The sequence below is a fragment of the Opisthocomus hoazin genome, chromosome 1, assembly GCF_030867145.1.
Source record: "Opisthocomus hoazin isolate bOpiHoa1 chromosome 1, bOpiHoa1.hap1, whole genome shotgun sequence".
Lineage (NCBI taxonomy): Eukaryota > Metazoa > Chordata > Aves > Opisthocomiformes > Opisthocomidae > Opisthocomus > Opisthocomus hoazin.
This window is the reverse complement of record NC_134414.1, coordinates 154,285,906-154,306,022: the sequence shown is the minus strand read 5'-3', so window position 1 is coordinate 154,306,022 and position 20,117 is coordinate 154,285,906. Positions and strand designations below refer to the sequence as shown.

The 20,117-nt window shown below is 49.5% G+C and overlaps 1 protein-coding gene and 1 pseudogene across 3 annotated transcripts in view; both read right to left on the bottom strand.

The window, feature by feature from the left end:
• Positions 1-31: 31 nt before the first annotated feature.
• Positions 32-8,505, bottom strand: LOC142364042 (polycystin family receptor for egg jelly-like; annotated as a pseudogene).
• Positions 8,506-9,547: 1,042 nt separating this feature from the next.
• Positions 9,548-20,117, bottom strand: part of LOC142364033 (polycystin family receptor for egg jelly-like) — a 28,114-nt gene continuing 17,544 nt past the window's right edge. For all 3 annotated transcript variants that reach the window (XM_075442272.1, XM_075442288.1, XM_075442281.1), the window contains one exon: positions 9,548-18,872. In XM_075442272.1, the coding sequence (XP_075298387.1) occupies positions 9,645-17,609 (7,965 nt within the window). In that variant the 5' untranslated portion in view covers positions 17,610-18,872 and the 3' untranslated portion in view covers positions 9,548-9,644. The remainder of the gene's footprint in view (positions 18,873-20,117) is intronic.

Below are 20,117 nucleotides of genomic sequence, written 5' to 3'. Positions count from 1 at the left end.
ACAATCACTAATAAGGAGTTGAACGTTAAAGCATTCTTAAAAGTAAAACATTTATTTACAAACATTTACTTAAAATGCAGATACTGCAGAGTGAAAGGTAGTCTTAAATACAGAATCCTTGCTTATATGACAAGATCAACCATTTTTTCCCCATCTGTTTTTCTCTTCTTCAGTCCTAAATGTCGCTGATGTCTTCTCTCAGACTGCCCATAGAGTGGAATGTCAAAATGGGCAGGCTCCCTGGTTTTGGGTGTTTTACAGATCAGAAAATAAAATATCTTTCTGAGCCTTTGCAATAGAAAAGTAACCACTTGTGCTTCATCAGATGGTTCTTCATAGACGGGTTGTTTCATATCTCCATAGGCAGACAGAATAATAGCTAGGAAGAGATTGATCAGGACACAGATCATCACCAACACGAAAGAGGTTAGGAACAGACAACCCAGCAACCTGTTGGATGAAAACGTGGTGTCTCTGAAAGCTGAGACACAGTAAGAGAATACGGTCTGAACTGAGTGAATCATGTTGTTGTAATTCCATTCGTGCTGCCCAAACACAAGGTAGCCAAAAGCCATAAACACAAAGGAGCACACCAGCACCACGAGGGCCATTGAGGAGATTCCGGGAAGGGCTGCCAAGATCGATCTTTGTGCCAGGCGCACGTTGTAAAAGAACTGAGAATATTTCAGAGTTTTCAAAACGACAAAAAATGCTAAAAAGCCCATAGTAATCCTTAAAATCTGATCTAAATGAGAAACTGCATGAAAATGAATGAAATCATTTGGATGAAGTAAGTAAAACTTCACTATATCTGCTCCTAACTTAAACTTTATGACCTTTAAAAAAACAAAAAGGAGGAATACTATTTTTAAGCCTAAGTTGTTTATATTGGAAATGTTTTTAATATAATCTTTCTTTTCTTGGCCTATGGTGTGAAGCTCATCTGCAACGTAAATGAACAGAAAGGCAAGCACAACTACGAACATCAACATTTGAGCTTTGGTTTGCTGCTGAAAAATGGGGAGTGCGAAAGAGTGTGCTGACAAACTTGGTTTTACGATCCCAAAATGAGACATTTCAAATATGACCGAAATGGTGCAGAAGAGACCTACATCTGCGTTAAATGTAGTTAGTTCAATGATCACAGCCCACGTTTTTTCATCAAGCCAGTTGCTCTGTTGTAGAGCATCCAGCCTGGTCGTTGAGTTGTGTCTTCCTTCTTCAGGGAAAAAGTAAAACGTGTATCCTGCTGGTCCGTATGTGTGCAAATCTCCGTATGAATAATACATCCACAGAGTGCTGTTCCGCTGGTAGGTGAACCCATCATAACCGCTGGCATCCTTGGGAGCAGACTGGTTGGCCACCTTTGTCCAAGCGCCAGCATAGTCACCTTTCTCTGGGATGTCGCTACCGTATTTGTGAAGACAGTGGCTTTTACTGATCACAGAATTATTTCCAAAGCTGTGAGGACGGAAACAGTTTTTCACAGTACCCTTAGCCCGCACTTGCCTCATCCTAGGCAAACCGATGATTTTGGACCAGCTCTCGGAAAGAAAGGTTGGCTGAATGTCATTGTGGATCAAAGGCAAGAACGAGTCTTTCACCCACACGTAGACATGTTCTGGCTTATCTACACTGGAGAGTTGTGGAGACAGTTGGTTATGGATGAATCGGTTGTAGTGGAAACTGTTGGCGTTCTCAGTGGAATAGGCAAAATATAACAGCAGCGTTAAAAAGACAAGGTGACTGGTGAAACCTTTTATGAAAGTAAATGCCTTGACTTTAAGTTTTGCCCTTTTCAGCATGTTTGCAATTTCATCAGCTGCTAAAGGCTTATATTGCTTAGTGCCTCTGACTTTAGCAAGTTTCAAGTGCACTTCTTGCATCTCATCAGCACTCATCATTTCTTTAGCAAACTTGCTCTCAGAATACTTTCCCTGAGTTAACCACGTGATGTTTTCACAGTATTTTGGATGAATTGTACTCACAGCTGAGAAAAAACTGGTTTTTAGAACGGAAAGGAGACACACGTTCTCAATGAAGGAGATTGCAGATGCCAAAAGCCACTCTAGCGACGTCTGATAGCTGTAAGACAAACCATATAACACAATGAAAAATGATGATACCCCGGTTACAGCTATAACTAGTGCCCACGAGAGATAGGCACACCACCAACAAAAAGCTGTGTGCGGTCTCTTGTGAAAGGGCATGGAGGTAATGCTCAGTGGTTTCCTTTCTTTCTGAAAGTTGCCCCCTTCTTCTGCATAATTATTACTAAAATCGGAATTTGATGGTGGCCTGGTCTGGCAGACCTTAGGCGTTGGAGGGGAATTTGCAATGATCGTCTGCTCTTCTGTTTCAATCACATTTGCGTCTCTTTCAGAAACTGTGCAATTACTCCAGGTTTGGGGAGCTCCTCCCTTGCTTCCCATCTTTCTGGAATGTGGTGGGCTCTGTGAGTGGCTGCTGGCGCCAGGAAGATTCCCCGAGGGACTAATATTTCTCGATTGTGGTGAAGTTTCTGAAAGGTACAATTTTTGCAAACGTTCCTTCCAGTTTTTAAGATACCCAGACAGGAGGGGTGAATTTGCCTTTGGGTCTGTCTGAGCCACACCACGAGGAGAAGGTCTCTTCGAGGAATACTTAAATAAGGCAATTATCATCATTTCCACAGGTTGGGTAAGCAAAGCACATTCAATTCCTACTGTTATTGATCTCAGATACCTCAAGTGTTTTGGAGCTTCTTCACTCTTGTCAGCATTAAAGAAGATTATGTTAACTAGCAAGTTTAATAATAGTATTGCTAAACAAGAAGACAACCTTTGGAGCCTGCTGAAAGTGCCCATGAGACCATGAGCAAAAATCGAGAGCCACAGATGGCCCTGTATCAGGCTGTTGGCAAAATTAATCAAAAAATAGTCAGTTTTGGGCAGAGGTGTCTTGGGGTTTGTGACAGCAAATGTCCTTTCTAGTAAGTGATCGCCCTTGTCAAGAGAAAGCCATTTCCTGCATATAAAGAACCAGGTCTTCCCGGTGGACATATTCTCAACTTTGGCTCTGCTTAAGAACCAGCTTGGAGATGGGCCCCTGTTGTTGTGCCAGACCCTGAAGGAGCAAATGTCTCCCAAGTCTTTTTTAGCAGTTAACAGAAAGCAATCAGTGCTTCCTCGTTGGAAAGACAGAAAATGTGGGTCCCGTAAACAATGGACATCACTTGTGCCGTTCTGGCCAATGAGCTGAAGAAAGACATCTGCTTTGGTTCCAGCTCCCCAGCGACTGCCTGTGTATAAAGTGACCAAAAAGCTCACTTTATCAAAGGGGTCGTTGTCTGCCAGAACTATAATCTTGTCTTGTCTTTCCCTGTCAGCCCTGTCTTTTCTCACGACCCAGAGGGCCAAAAGAAAGTAGACGGCAAAAATAAAGATGACTGCTAAGAGGGTGACTGGGTTTTTAGATACGTCTGCTATCAGGGTTTTTCCTAGATCTACTGTGTTGGGGGTAACTATTACCTTGGCTGCCAGGAACCTGATGCTGAATGAGGATGCATTTGACCCAGTGTGGACTGACAGACTTCTGCGACTCCGCTTCATATTGCAGACACAGTGTACCCTCTGCCAGTCGGTCAGGGAGCCAAGCCTGCAAGTGTCTTCTCTCCACAGGCTTTGAACGCCATCCAGAAATAAGCACTGATCACTAAAAATGTGTATCGTCACCAGTCTCTGCGTTTGATACCGTACGACATAGGGTGCCAGCAAGACGATGGAGATGTTACAAGTGTCTGTATCGCTTCCTTGAGCTGTGGCTGTCAGCAGTGACTCTGGGAGGCAGATGATATAGGGAGCCTTAATGTTACAGTCAGCGCTAGCTGTCGTGTTTTTGCTTGCAACTGTTGGCATGTTGTGAAAAGCAGCAAACGAGGCTATGGGATGAGCACGAGTGACGTTGGCACCTGTAAATACTAGCACCTCGAAAGCAACTTTTAATTTCGTCAGGATCTGGATGTATATGCTCTTGGTATTTCTGTTGACTTCAAAACTAAATCCTCCAGTTGTGTAAGCTTGTGTTTTATCGGGTCCCATTGCCAACTGAAAAGTTGAAGACTCCTTGTCTTTCCTAGCAATAGTAATTTCTGCTCCTTCAGGCGCGATCCCTAGGAGATCGCCATTAGCCTTTGTCTCTGACATTTTGAACCCCAAGATCATTGTTGCAATTTCTGATGTGTAACCTAACCAGGGGAAGGGGTTCTCATCAAACTCATAAAGGGCAGTGGAAATCACAGCATCATCGGGTGATCCTGAATAATCTCCCTTTTTCAGTGATGGATAAAAGCAATTCCTGCAGGCGTTTCTGGTAGAGAAAGAATTTGTAAGGTTCCAGGTTTCGTCTTTCTTCAGAGTGATATTCCAGTGTTTTGTTTCCAGTAGAGTTTCTGTTTCTCCAGGGACTTTGCCCTGGAAAACTATCTCCGTTAAATTTTCCATGATGGAGAAGACTTGTTTAACTCCGCTTACATTGATGTTCCTGCGATGCAGAAGAGCGGCTCTCAGGATGTTGGACAAGCATCTTAGTATTCCACTGGTCTGAATTTCTGCCTGCTCAGACCAATGGCTCTCATTCCTCTGGACCTTCAGCACTCCCGTTACTTCTGTCAGCTTCTCAATGGCAAGGTCTTGTGATGTAACGTTCACTTCGTCAGCTTCCTCTGTGACTTGAGAAAGAGAAGCAACTACTTGGTTGATTTCCATTATGCTCTCAACTGAAATATTCAGGGCTGTTCTAATCAGGCTTTCCCGAAACTGAGCCTTAGGGAGCTGGAGAGTTGGTGGGGCTTTGATGTAGTTCAAGACCGAGGCTGCTACGTAAGCCAAATAGCCCGCGCTAAGATAATCTCCAGTCTGGAGATAAGATGTCATCGGTGCGCTTAAACCGTTCACGGAGGCCACCAGTTCATGAAACACAACAGCTAGCCGTCGACTGTTAAGTGGGTTCTGTACGTGGGCCTGTAAAGTCACTTGGGTAAACGCCCCAAGGGAATTGTGGACTTGAACGTAAAGTGTCAGGGCGTACTTCTGAGAGGGCACTCCAACTGGGAGAAAAGAGGGAGGAGTTTTAGGCCGATAACCAAAGTACAGGATTGTGCCAAATGTATTTTCCTCGACGGAAGTTACTTTGGTGGTTTTGGGTACATTGGAAGCTACTATCACTTTGTATGTCAGAGGTGAATTGCTGTCAGAAAATCCACTGCACTGAACAACAAATTTCGTCAGAAAGGCTGTACCCCAGCGTGGGCTGATGGTACATTTGCCAGCTGTCGGAGGAGAATTGACCTGAAACGCGTGTCTGTAGATTGAGCACCTACCATCCCAGGTCGTTACTTTCAACAGAAGTACGTAGGATCGATGTGCGGTCTTTGTGAAAGTCAGAGCATGTATAGACAGGTAAGCCCCAGACCTGCCCGTTGACGTTCTGGCAGACCAGTCAAAGCTAATTTCTGTAGAGTTTTGTGAAAGAAGGGACCAGTAGTAGGCTGGCTGGCTGGTTGTTCTGCAGTTTAGGCATTTTCCAGACAAGGCAAATCTCTCCGTTGGAATTAGAGTGCTACCACAGTTTTCAAGGCACATCACGTCCAGAAGGAGTGGGGAGCCAAGCCGCACCTCTACAGTTTGGTCGGCGTAACTCCTCCTGGTGTCCTTTTCAATCACGAGACGGAAGTAGTATACGGTGTTTCCTGGGAGGGATTCTGGTGGCACTGCTTGAACTGGACCCGAGGATGTTAACCATTTCAAATCCCGCTGGGCTGGATGGCACCTGTTCCCTGGACTAAGTTTCATGTTCTTATAGTCTGACACCTCTTTAGTGCAGTACCAAGTGAATGTGATTCCCTTCAGTCCTTCCTGTGAATCGGGATCATTGGACGCAGAGCCATCCAGAGTCCAGTTATCAGAAAAACCCACTGTGCGGAACGTGCCTCCTGCAATGACAGGGGCCTAAACAAAGCCCTCTTCTGGTTCGTATAAAGGTGCATGTTGAACTTGTACCACTGGAAGGCCACCAGCTCTATGGAGTGTAAGTAGGAGAGCTCCTTGTGTTGGTAGTACACAGTGTGCGTGTTAGGGCCGTCCGCGGAAAGAGGGCTGTTGTTTTCTCTGGTCGCGTAAAATGTTCCGTGGTGGTACCTGACAATGTGAGTGCTCAAGGTGGTCTTCCCCAGCGGAAGGCTGACACGGGTGGGAGCTTCTCGGCCTGCGGTTAGGCTCAGGGTACCGTTGCGTAGATGCAGATCTCCCATCAGTTCCTCGAACCTCTCTCCGTCAACGTGGAAATACATGCTGGCCACCGCCACCTCACCTGGGCTCTGAGTTACGGGAACGGCACAGAAGTTGCTCTGCAGAGTAAAGGAACCGTAGGAGCGGAGCCAACCTCCTACGGCCTGCGTGTCCACCAGCCTGTAGGCCAGCGTCCTCGGCGTGAGGGGCTGAAGCCTCCAGGAGAGGCTGAGGGGCTGCCGAGCGACGCTGAGGAGCCTGGAGCGGACGCTGAGGAGCCGCAGCGGGCCGGGCTGCACCTGGAGAGAGAGGCTGAGGTTCAGCTGAGGCACCTGCTCGACGCTGACCGAGGCGACGTGGAGCCCGTGGTGGCCGTAGCGGACGGTCAGGCGGTAGCTGTGGTAGGCGGCGCAGGTCCGTCGCAGCTCGGCCGTTGGGTAGGCGGCGGGCGGCGGCGGGGCTCGGTGCTGGCTGCTGGGCAGGCGGAGGGCTGCGGGGCTGCCCCCCGGGCTGCTGAAGCGGTACTGCCAACCTTCGCTCCTCAGCCGGGAGCACCAACCCAGCTCTACCGGCTGCCTGGCCCGGAGCGGCTGCGCCTGAGGCCAGAGCACGAAGAGCCGGGCGTCCTGCGCCGATACCTCGACGGTCGCGTTGCGGTGGGAGCAGCCGGGCGCGGGGCAGGAGGTGGAGGAGCACCGCACCGTGAGGAGGACGGAGGCCGCGGGCGATGGGGGGAGGCCCGTCGGTACCGCGACTTGGCCCGACCAGCGCGACGTGTCGGTCACCCAGGACGAGCCGAAGTACCAGGAGCAGCGCGGTGGGGACAGCGGCCCCGCTTCCCTCCCCGCCTCTGCTCGGGCTCCCGGTGTGGGCCGGTAGCGCAGCATCACGGTGCCGCTCCACAGGCACGAAACCCGGCGCTTGCTGTCCCACCGTTGGGAGACCCGTGCCTCGGGGTCCCGGCAGGTGACCCGCAGTGGCGGCGGCTGGAGGCGGGCAGCGGGGGCCCCCGAGCCTCGGGGGCAGGAGCCGAGCAGCTGGAGGAGAAGGAGGAGGTGGAGAAGGAGCGCGGCCATCGCGGGGCGAGGGGAAGGAGCGGAGGGCTCAGGATGCAGCCCCTGGAGCGGCGGCCGGCGGTTGGGCAGTTGGTGCCGCAGGAGGTCGTCAAGGAGACCGGCGCCCGCTCACAATCACGGAACTTCGATCACGGAACGTTCGGGTTCGGAGGGGACCTCAGCGGGTCAGCTGGTCCAACCCCGCACCCTCCTCCTCCACGCAGCCGGTCAGAAAGACACGCTTGGCGTCAGCGGCGGCAGCTCGGGTGCGGGCACACCCGGTGCCGCTGGGAACCAGCGTCTCACGGCCGCTGACTGACGCGACGGGCACCGGGCGGCAGCACCGCGACGCGTCCCGGCAGCACCGGTGGCCCCGCCCCGCCGCCGGTGGCCCCGCCTCGCCGCCAAGGGAAAGGAGCGGAACATAAGTTTTCTTAGTTCATTGTACTGCCTCAAAGAAGCACAGTACAGCCTCCGGACACTGATAACTGCGTAGTAACTTGTCTTCATTTTTGCTTTGAACTCACAGCTAACAAAGGGACCAGTTCTGCACCGAGGAGAAGGAATTAAGACAACTGTAATTTTACACCACCTTTCTGGACCGCAGTCAGATTTCATAGCTTCAGGTTGCCTACCAGCTGCTGCTCCAATTCAGTCTTCTTCAGAGAGCTATCACAGTATTGCACAACTCCCCTCCCTGCTCACTTTCTACGTTAGCTATTGCAAATGGGGCGGCAGCCCTGTGCTGTGGATGCAAACCTAACAATCCGTGGATGTTTATATCCCCTTTAGCGAAGAAAAACCTACCGTTGGTATAGTACGATCTACTGAACCCTGAAGGTCTTGAAGTGCTATGTGATCCCCCTTGCACTTTCATGTGCTGAGAAAGTGGGAAACGGCACTCGTTGTGTTTGTGAGGCTGGACTGTGCTCATCTGTAAACTGAACACTTGAAGATGCTGATCATTTTCATTTAATACAAAGAGCTTTATCTGGGGAAATCAACAAGAATATACAATCAGCTTGCCTTAAAAATAGGCCGTTCGGGGTTTTGCTGTTCGGTCTTTAACGGGTCGCCAGGACTGGAACAAAAAGAAATGACTGAAGAAGCTTGTTTTGCTTGTTACTTACTGTACCAACGCACACTGATCTGCTACACAAACTGCAATGAGACCCAAGGATGAGGAATTTGTCCTTGTCAGGGGTGAAAGGATCCTTCATGACATAGCTTTCTTCCAAAATCCTGTAAGAGAATAAGTCCAGGTGTTTAAGGGTAGATTTCACAGTAGGGGAGAGTTGAAATGGGGAAACTGTGGAGGCTGAAAAGGTATCAGCCCTTTCGACTTGATTTCTTCGGCCCGGTGTTGTACACGAGGCAATGCAGCAGCTATACAGTGCTCTTCGGCTGGACATGAGCCGGCAATGTGCGCTGGCAGCCCAGAGGGCCAACCGTGTCCTGGGCTGCATCAGGAGAAGCGTGGCCAGCAGGTTGAGAGAGGTGATTCTGCCCCTCTACTCTGCTCTGGTGAGACCCCGCCTGGAGTACTGCGTTCAGCTCTGGAGCCCTCAGCACAAGAAGGACATGGAACTGTTGGAGCGGGTCCAAAGGAGGGCTACAAAAATGATCCGAGGGCTGGAGCACCTCTCCTAGGAGGACAGGCTGAGAGAGTTGGGCTTGTTCAGCCTGGAGAAGAGAAGGCTGCAGGGAGACCTGATTGCAGCCTTTCAGTACTTAAAGGGAGCCTATAGGAAAGATGGGGACAATCTTTTTAGTAGAGACAGCAGTGACAGGACGAGGGGTAATGGTTTTAAAGTAAAACAGGGTAGGTTTAGGCTGGATATAAGGAAGAAATTCTTTACAATGAGGGTGGTGAAACACTGGAACGGGTTGCCCAGAGAGGTAGTGGAGGCCCCATCCCTGGAAACATTCCAGACCAGGCTGGACGGGGCTCTGAGCAACCTGATCTAGAGTTAGTGGTGTCCCTGCTTGCTGTGGGGGGGTTGGACTAGATGACCTCTAGGGGTCCCTTCCAACCCAAAACTTTCTGTGATTCTGTGATTCTATGATTCTCTTCCCATGCTGCCAGAGTGGGGGTGAGCAGGCACCTGGGTGGGGGCTGAGCTGCCAGCTGGGGTCAGCCCACCACACCGTGACAAGTACCACCGATACTGATGCCAAAGAGTCTGGAAAAAAATCTGCGCACAATCACTAATAAGGAGTTGAACGTTAAAGCATTCTTAAAAGTAAAACATTTATTTACAAACATTTACTTAAAATGCAGATACTGCAGAGTAAAAGGTAGTCTTAAATACAGAATCCTTGCTTATATGACAAGATCAGCCATTTTTTCCCCATCTGTTTTTCTCTTCTTCAGTCCTAAATGTCGCTGATGTCTTCTCTCAGACTGCCCATAGAGTGGAATGTCAAAATGGGCAGGCTCCCTGGTTTTGGGTGTTTTACAGATCAGAAAATAAAATATCTTTCTGAGCCTTTGCAATACAAAAGTAACCACTTGTGCTTCATCAGATGGTTCTTCATAGACGGGTTGTTTCATATCTCCATAGGCAGACAGAATAATAGCTAGGAAGAGATTGATCAGGACACAGATCATCACCAACACGAAAGAGGTTAGGAACAGACAACCCAGCAACCTGTTGGATGAAAACGTGGTGTCTCTGAAAGCTGAGACACAGTAAGAGAATACGGTCTGAACTGAGTGAATCATGTTGTTGTAATTCCATTCGTGCTGCCCAAACACAAGGTAGCCAAAAGCCATAAACACAAAGGAGCACACCAGCACCACGAGGGCCATTGAGGAGATTCCGGGAAGGGCTGCCAAGATCGATCTTTGTGCCAGGCGCACGTTGTAAAAGAACTGAGAATATTTCAGAGTTTTCAAAACGACAAAAAATGCTAAAAAGCCCATAGTAATCCTTAAAATCTGATCTAAATGAGAAACTGCATGAAAATGAATGAAATCATTTGGATGAAGTAAGTAAAACTTCACTATATCTGCTCCTAACTTAAACTTTATGACCTTCAAAAAAACAAAAAGGAGGAATACTATTTTTAAGCCTAAGTTGTTTATATTGGAAATGTTTTTAATATAATCTTTCTTTTCTTGGCCTATGGTGTGAAGCTCATCTGCAACGTAAATGAACAGAAAGGCAAGCACAACTACGAACATCAACATTTGAGCTTTGGTTTGCTGCTGAAAAATGGGGAGTGCGAAAGAGTGTGCTGACAAACTTGGTTTTACGATCCCAAAATGAGACATTTCAAATATGACCGAAATGGTGCAGAAGAGACCTACATCTGCGTTAAATGTAGTTAGTTCAATGATCACAGCCCACGTTTTTTCATCAAGCCAGTTGCTCTGTTGTAGAGCATCCAGCCTGGTCGTTGAGTTGTGTCTTCCTTCTTCAGGGAAAAAGTAAAACGTGTATCCTGCTGGTCCGTATGTGTGCAAATCTCCGTATGAATAATACATCCACAGAGTGCTGTTCCGCTGGTAGGTGAACCCATCATAACCGCTGGCATCCTTGGGAGCAGACTGGTTGGCCACCTTTGTCCAAGCGCCAGCATAGTCACCTTTCTCTGGGATGTCGCTACCGTATTTGTGAAGACAGTGGCTTTTACTGATCACAGAATTATTTCCAAAGCTGTGAGGACGGAAACAGTTTTTCACAGTACCCTTAGCCCGCACTTGCCTCATCCTAGGCAAACCGATGATTTTGGACCAGCTCTCGGAAAGAAAGGTTGGCTGAATGTCATTGTGGATCAAAGGCAAGAACGAGTCTTTCACCCACACGTAGACATGTTCTGGCTTATCTACACTGGAGAGTTGTGGAGACAGTTGGTTATGGATGAATCGGTTGTAGTGGAAACTGTTGGCGTTCTCAGTGGAATAGGCAAAATATAATAGCAGCGTTAAAAAGACAAGGTGACTGGTGAAACTTTTTATGAAAGTAAATGCCTTCACTTTAAGTTTTGCCCTTTTCAGCATGTTTGCAATTTCATCAGCTGCTAAAGGCTTATATTGCTTAGTGCCTCTGACTTTAGCAAGTTTCAAGTGCACCTCTTGCATCTCATCAGCACTCATCATTTCTTTAGCAAACTTGCTCTCAGAATACTTTCCCTGAGTTAACCACGTGATGTTTTCACAGTATTTTGGATGAATTGTACTCACAGCTGAGAAAAAAATGGTTTTTAGAACGGAAAGGAGACACACGTTCTCAATGAAGGAGATTGCAGATGCCAAAAGCCACTCTAGCGACGTCTGATAGCCGTAAGACAAACCATATAACACAATGAAAAATGATGATACCCCGGTTACAGCTATAACTAGTGCCCACGAGAGATAGGCACACCACCAACAAAAAGCTGTGTGCGGTCTCTTGTGAAAGGGCATGGAGGTAATGCTCAGTGGTTTCCTTTCTTTCTGAAAGTTGCCCCCTTCTTCTGCATAATTATTACTAAAATCGGAATTTGATGGTGGCCTGGTCTGGCAGACCTTAGGCGTTGGAGGGGAATTTGCAATGATCGTCTGCTCTTCTGTTTCAATCACATTTGCGTCTCTTTCAGAAACTGTGCAATTACTCCAGGTTTGGGGAGCTCCTCCCTTGCTTCCCATCTTTCTGGAATGTGGTGGGCTCTGTGAGTGGCTGCTGGCGCCAGGAAGATTCCCCGAGGGACTAATATTTCTCGATTGTGGTGAAGTTTCTGAAAGGTACAATTTTTGCAAACGTTCCTTCCAGTTTTTAAGATACCCAGACAGGAGGGGTGAATTTGCCTTTGGGTCTGTCTGAGCCACACCACGAGGAGAAGGTCTCTTCGAGGAATACTTAAATAAGGCAATTATCATCATTTCCACAGGTTGGGTAAGCAAAGCACATTCAATTCCTACTGTTATTGATCTCAGATACCTCAAGTGTTTTGGAGCTTCTTCACTCTTGTCAGCATTAAAGAAGATAATGTTAACTAGCAAGTTTAATAATAGTATTGCTAAACAAGAAGACAACCTTTGGAGCCTGCTGAAAGTGCCCATGAGACCATGAGCAAAAATCGAGAGCCACAGATGGCCCTGTATCAGGCTGTTGGCAAAATTAATCAAAAAATAGTCAGTTTTGGGCAGAGGTGTCTTGGGGTTTGTGACAGCAAATGTCCTTTCTAGTAAGTGATCGCCCTTGTCAAGAGAAAGCCATTCCCTGCATATAAAGAACCAGGTCTTCCCGGTGGACATATTCTCAACTTTGGCTCTGCTTAAGAACCAGCTTGGAGATGGGCCCCTGTTGTTGTGCCAGACCCTGAAGGAGCAAATGTCTCCCAAGTCTTTTTTAGCAGTTAACAGAAAGCAATCAGTGCTTCCTCGTTGGAAAGACAGAAAATGTGGGTCCCGTAAACAATGGACATCACTTGTGCCGTTCTGGCCAATGAGCTGAAGAAAGACATCTGCTTTGGTTCCAGCTCCCCAGCGACTGCCTGTGTATAAAGTGACCAAAAAGCTCACTTTATCAAAGGGGTCGTTGTCTGCCAGAACTATAATCTTGTCTTGTCTTTCCCTGTCAGCCCTGTCTTTTCTCACGACCCAGAGGGCCAAAAGAAAGTAGACGGCAAAAATAAAGATGACTGCTAAGAGGGTGACTGGGTTTTTAGATACGCCTGCTATCAGGGTTTTTCCTAGATCTACTGTGTTGGGGGTAACTATTACCTTGGCTGCCAGGAACCTGATGCTGAATGAGGATGCATTTGACCCAGTGTGGACTGACAGACTTCTGCGACTCCGCTTCATATTGCAGACACAGTGTACCCTCTGCCAGTCGGTCAGGGAGCCAAGCCTGCAGGTGTCTTCTCTCCACAGGCTTTGAACGCCATCCAGAAATAAGCACTGATCACTAAAAATGTGTATCGTCACCAATCTCTGCGTTTGATACCGTACAACATAGGGTGCCAGCAAGACGATGGAGATGTTACAAGTGTCTGTATCGCTTCCTTGAGCTGTGGCTGTCAGCAGTGACTCTGGGAGGCAGATGATATAGGGAGCCTTAATGTTACAGTCAGCGCTAGCTGTCGTGTTTTTGCTTGCAACTGTTGGCATGTTGTGAAAAGCAGCAAACGAGGCTATGGGATGAGCACGAGTGACGTTGGCACCTGTAAATACTAGCACCTCGAAAGCAACTTTTAATTTCGTCAGGATCTGGATGTATATGCTCTTGGTATTTCTGTTGACTTCAAAACTAAATCCTCCAGTTGTGTAAGCTTGTGTTTTATCGGGTCCCATTGCCAACTGAAAAGTTGAAGACTCCTTGTCTTTCCTAGCAATAGTAATTTCTGCTCCTTCAGGCGCGATCCCTAGGAGATCGCCATTAGCCTTTGTCTCTGACATTTTGAACCCCAAGATCATTGTTGCAATTTCTGATGTGTAACCTAACCAGGGGAAGGGGTTCTCATCAAACTCATAAAGGGCAGTGGAAATCACAGCATCATCGGGTGATCCTGAATAATCTCCCTTTTTCAGTGATGGATAAAAGCAATTCCTGCAGGCGTTTCTGGTAGAGAAAGAATTTGTAAGGTTCCAGGTTTCGTCTTTCTTCAGAGTGATATTCCAGTGTTTTGTTTCCAGTAGAGTTTCTGTTTCTCCAGGGACTTTGCCCTGGAAAACTATCTCCGTTAAATTTTCCATGATGGAGAAGACTTGTTTAACTCCGCTTACATTGATGTTCCTGCGATGCAGAAGAGCGGCTCTCAGGATGTTGGACAAGCATCTTAGTATTCCACTGGTCTGAATTTCTGCCTGCTCAGACCAATGGCTCTCATTCCTCTGGACCTTCAGCACTCCCGTTACTTCTGTCAGCTTCTCAATGGCAAGGTCTTGTGATGTAACGTTCACTTCGTCAGCTTCCTCTGTGACTTGAGAAAGAGAAGCAACTACTTGGTTGATTTCCATCATGCTCTCAACTGAAATATTCAGGGCTGTTCTAATCAGGCTTTCCCGAAACTGAGCCTTAGGGAGCTGGAGAGTTGGTGGGGCTTTGATGTAGTTCAAGACCGAGGCTGCTACGTAAGCCAAATAGCCCGCGCTAAGATAATCTCCAGTCTGGAGATAAGATGTCATCGGTGCGCTTAAACCGTTCACGGAGGCCACCAGTTCATGAAACACAACAGCTAGCGGTCGACTGTTAAGTGGGTTCTGTACGTGGGCCTGTAAAGTCACTTGGGTAAACGCCCCAAGGGAATTGTGGACTTGAACGTAAAGTGTCAGGGCGTACTTCTGAGAGGGCACTCCAACTGGGAGAAAAGAGGGAGGAGTTTTAGGCCGATAACCAAAGTACAGGATTGTGCCAAATGTATTTTCCTCGACGGAAGTTACTTTGGTGGTTTTGGGTACATTGGAAGCTACTATCACTTTGTATGTCAGAGGTGAATTGCTGTCAGAAAATCCACTGCACTGAACAACAAATTTCGTCAGAAAGGCTGTACCCCAGCGTGGGCTGATGGTACATTTGCCAGCCGTCGGAGGAGAATTGACCTGAAACGCGTGTCTGTAGATCGAGGACCTACCATCCCAGGTCGTTACTTTCAACAGAAGTACGTAGGATCGATGTGCAGTCTTTGTGAAAGTCAGAGCATGTATAGACAGGTAAGCCCCAGACCTGCCCGTTGACGTTCTGGCAGACCAGTCAAAGCTAATTTCTGTAGAGTTTTGTGAAAGAAGGGACCAGTAGTAGGCTGGCTGGCTGGTTGTTCTGCAGTTTAGGCATTTTCCAGACAAGGCAAATCTCTCCGTTGGAATTAGAGTGCTACCACAGTTTTCAAGGCACATCACGTCCAGAAGGAGTGGGGAGCCGGGCCGCACCTCTACAGTTTGGTCGGCGTAACTCCTCCTGGTGTCCTTTTGAATCACGAGACGGAAGTAGTATACGGTGTTTCCTGGGAGCGATTCTGGTGGCACTGCTTGAACTGGACCCGAGGATGTTAACCATTTCAAATCCCGCTGGGCTGGATGGCACCTGTTCCCTGGACTGAGTTTCATGTTCTTATAGTCTGACACCTCTTTAGTGCAGTACCAAGTGAATGTGATTCCCTTCAGTCCTTCCTGTGAATCGGGATCACTGGATGCAGAGCCATCCAGAGTCCAGTTATCAGAAAAACCCACTGTGCGGAACGTGCCTCCTGCAATGTCTGCCTCGAGATCGCTTCTCTCGATCTGAATATAAACTTGATCTGAGCCCCTGAGCACTGTTGTGGTCCGAATCGGGGTTACCTCGACAGTGAAATAAAACAGGTACAGCCCATAATCTAGAGTAAAACTGGGAACAGTTAGGCGGATCATATCGACGCCGTACATCGCAGAAGAGTTTATCGGTTGTGTCCAGTTGGGAACCGTGGTCGTGTCCGGAACGGAATAGATTCGCCACAAGGGCTTGATGAATATACCGACTTTGCAGTCTACTACCAGTCTGACAAAGAGGTAAAAAGATGTCGCCCTCTTCTGGCGCAGGACAGAGGCGTGGAGAACGGGTTTCTGAATCTGCACGGTTTGTATGTGGCAGGCTTGTTGGTGGCAAGCCACCGGCGCTTCCACGGTTTTGGCAGCGTAGTTGTTGACTCTGACTCCCAAAAGAGCCGGAGTATGTGCACTTGTGGTACAGTCCACTTTTGCCGCAAACCCCGTGTATTTGTCCGGATCAAAGGGTAAAGCGGAGCGACGGACCAAACGTGTGGCGTTTCTGACGTGATCGTTGTATGTGTACGTGCTGTTCTGGAGAAGGTGGTCTCTGCGCGCTCCAAAAAGCTGCAGGTGGAAGGTCCACTCGCACTGTAGCATCGGGTGTTGTGCAGGGATAAACCACACTAAATAAGTAAAGCTCTGTGGCAAAGAAGGACGGCCGCTGCTGAAAACGTGGACTTCAAGGTCTCTTTCTGACAGGGGCCTAAACAAAGCCCTCTTCTGGTTCGTATAAAGGTGCATGTTGAACTTGTACCACTGGAAGGCCACCAGCTCTATGGAGAGTAAGTAGGAGAGCTCCTTGTGTTGGTAGAACACAGTGTGCGTGTTAGGGCCGTCCGCGGAAAGAGGGCTGTTGTTTTCTCTGGTCGCGTAAAATGTTCCGTGGTGGTACCTGACAATGTGAGTGCTCAAGGTGGTCTTCCCCAGCGGAAGGCTGACACGGGTGGGAGCTTCTCGGCCTGCGGTTAGGCTCAGGGTACCGTTGCGTAGATGCAGATCTCCCGTCAGTTCCTCGAACCTCTCTCCGTCAACGTGGAAATACATGCTGGCCACCGCCACCTCACCTGGGCTCTGAGTTACGGGAACGGCACAGAAGTTGCTCTGCAGAGTAAAGGAACCGTAGGAGCGGAGCCAACCTCCTACGGCCTGCGTGTCCACCAGCCTGTAGGCCAGCGTCCTCGGCGTGAGGGGCTGAAGCCTCCAGGAGAGGCTGAGGGGCTGCCAAGCGACGCTGAGGAGCCTGGAGCGGACGCTGAGGAGCCGCAGTGGGCCGGGCTGCACCTGGAGAGAGAGGCTGAGGTTCAGCTGAGGCACCTGCTCGACGCTGACCGAGGCGACGTGGAGCCCGTGGTGGCCGTAGCGGACGGTCAGGCGGTAGCTGTGGTAGGCGGCGCAGGTCTGTCGCAGCTCGGCCGTTGGGTAGGCGGCGGGCGGCGGCGGGGCTCGGTGCTGGCTGCTGGGCAGGCGGAGGGCTGCGGGGCTGCCCCCCGGGCTGCTGAAGCGGTACTGCCAACCTTCGCTCCTCAGCCGGGAGCACCAACCCAGCTCTACCGGCTGCCTGGCCCGGAGCGGCTGCGCCTGAGGCCAGAGCACGAAGAGCCGGGCGTCCTGCGCCGATACCTCGACGGTCGCGTTGCGGTGGGAGCAGCCGGGCGCGGGGCAGGAGGTGGAGGAGCACCGCACCGTGAGGAGGACGGAGGCCGCGGGCGATGGGGGGAGGCCCGTTGGTACCGCGACTTGGCCCGACCAGCGCGACGTGTCGGTCACCCAGGACGAGCCGAAGTACCAGGAGCAGCGCGGTGGGGACAGCGGCCCCGCTTCCCTCCCCGCCTCTGCTCGGGCTCCCGGTGTGGGCCGGTAGCGCAGCATCACGGTGCCGCTCCACAGGCACGAAACCCGGCGCTTGCTGTCCCACCGTTGGGAGACCCGTGCCTCGGGGTCCCGGCAGGTGACCCGCAGCGGCGGCGGCTGGAGGCGGGCAGCGGGGGCCCCCGAGCCTCGGGGGCAGGAGCCGAGCAGCTGGAGGAGGAGGAGGAGGTGGAGAAGGAGCGCGGCCATCGCGGGGCGAGGGGAAGGAGCGGAGGGCTCAGGATGCAGCCCCTGGAGCGGCGGCCGGCGGTTGGGCAGTTGGTGCCGCAGGAGGTCGTCAAGGAGACCGGCACCCGCTCACAATCACGGAACTTCGATCACGGAACGTTCGGGTTCGGAGGGGACCTCAGCGGGTCAGCTGGTCCAACCCCGCACCCTCCTCCTCCACGCAGCCGGTCAGAAAGACACGCTTGGCGTCAGTGACGGCAGCTCGGGTGCGGGCACACCCGGTGCCGCTGGGAACCAGCGTCTCATGGCCGCTGACCGACGCGACGGGCACCGGGCGGCAGCACCGCGGCGTGTCCCGGAGGCACCGGGGGTCAGGAGTGAACCGCCGCCGCAGGTTCGAGCGGCGCCGGTGGCCCCGCCCCGCCGCCGGTGGCCCCGCCTCGCCGCCAAGGGAAAGGAGCGGAACATAAGTTTTCTTAGTTCATTGTACTGCCTCAAAGAAGCACAGTACAGCCTCCGGACACTGATAACTGCGTAGTAACTTGTCTTCATTTTTGCTTTGAACTCACAGCTAACAAAGGGACCAGTTCTGCACCGAGGAGAAGGAATTAAGACAACTGTAATTTTACACCACCTTTCTGGACCGCAGTCAGATTTCATAGCTTCAGGTTGCCTACCAGCTGCTGCTCCAATTCAGTCTTCTTCAGAGAGCTATCACAGCATTGCACAACTCCCCTCCCTGCTCACTTTCTACGTTAGCTATTGCAAATGGGGCGGCAGCCCTGTGCTGTGGATGCAAACCTAACAATCCGTGGATGTTTATATCCCCTTTAGCGAAGAAAAACCTACCGTTGGTATAGTGCGATCTACTGAACCCTAAAGGTCTTGAAGTGCTATGTGATCCCCCTTGCACTTTCATGTGCTGAGAAAGTGGGAAACGGCACTCGTTGTGTTTGTGAGGCTGGACTGTGCTCATCTGTAAACTGAACACTTGAAGATGCTGATCATTTTCATTTAATACAAAGAGCTTTATCTGGGGAAATCAACGAGAATATACAATCAGCTTGCCTTGAAAATAGGCTGTTTGGGGTTTTGCTGTTCGGTCTTTAATGGGTCGCCAGGACTGGAACAAAAAGAAATGACCGAAGAAGCTTGTTTTGCTTGTTACTTACTGTACCAACGCACACTGATCTGCTACACAAACTGCAATGAGACCCAAGGATGAGGAATTTGTCCTTGTCAGGGGTGAAAGGATCCTTCATGACATAGCTTTCTTCCAAAATCCTGTAAGAGAATAAGTCCAGATGTTTAAGGGTAGATTTCACAGTAGGGGAGAGTTGAAATGGGGAAACTGTGGAGGCTGAAAAGGTATCAGCCCTTTCGACTTGATTTCCTCGGCCCGGTGTTGTACACGAGGCAATGCAGCAGCTATACAGTGCTCGTAGTTATGTCACTGCTGCAAAGCTAAGGTTCCCACCTCTTGCATGCAGGAGCTTCTAGCACAGAGCATTACAGTGACCTGAAATATGCTTACTTTATGTCAGAGACTGTACTGTTTGCTTCAGGGTATTAAGGGAGTGCATTTATTAATAATTTGGCAATCTGCTTGGGAAAGACTAAGGCCTTATTCTTCCTGGGAGCCCCAAGCAAAATATTACAGAAGGCAGTTGGGTGTCTGTCTGCACAGGGCACCCTGCAAGGCGGGCTCATTCTCGGACTTAAACCAAACTTGGATTCTGTAGTAATATGGAGTACAAGACATATTTAAAAGGTATTCTGCTATCTGTCTACATATGTACACACATATGTGTGCGCCTGTCAGTGTATTCCCTTTTCCTCTTCCTCTCTACTCAAACAAAAAACGGTATATTAGGAAAGATCAAGCGTCTTAACACGGCTGGTCACCTTGTCAACAAGCCTCCTAGTGTACACAGACTGGAACGCCTTCTCAAAGCTCCCCTCGCAAGATTCACAGTCTTAATGTGGTCATCAACAGTGCGGAGACCTGGCCATTGCACAAGCCCTCGTGTCTGGCATGTTTCCTGCAGCACTGCACTTAGGACATGTGAGTAGACCAGAAAGTAAGCCAATAAAGACAGTGTGTAAAGCTATTTCTTAGGTGCATGTACAGAATTGTTATTCCTCAGCATTGTTCTTTTCCTTTTTGAATCTCAACAATCCAAATAACGGTGAGACGATAACACTGAGCTTGGATAACCTAAAGATTAATGTTCAGCTTCGATTCAGACTCTTTATGAATGCACCTGATCAAAGGCAGGCCGTTGCTCTGCTGAGTAGAAGAGGGAAAACCAGTAGCACCATGGGATTGGAATGATAAAAATACAGCTGCCCAAGTGTAATCGATGGCCTTGCTGGACTTGTCCAATGCAAGACAAAAGACAAACGGACTGAGGCATCAAGAGCCCAAGAGCTAACAAAAGAAGTAAATAACTGGTGCTTATCTTATCAGACAAAAGTAAGGGGGGATAGCCCATCACTGTAAACTCAGTGATCTGTGTGGCGCCGCGG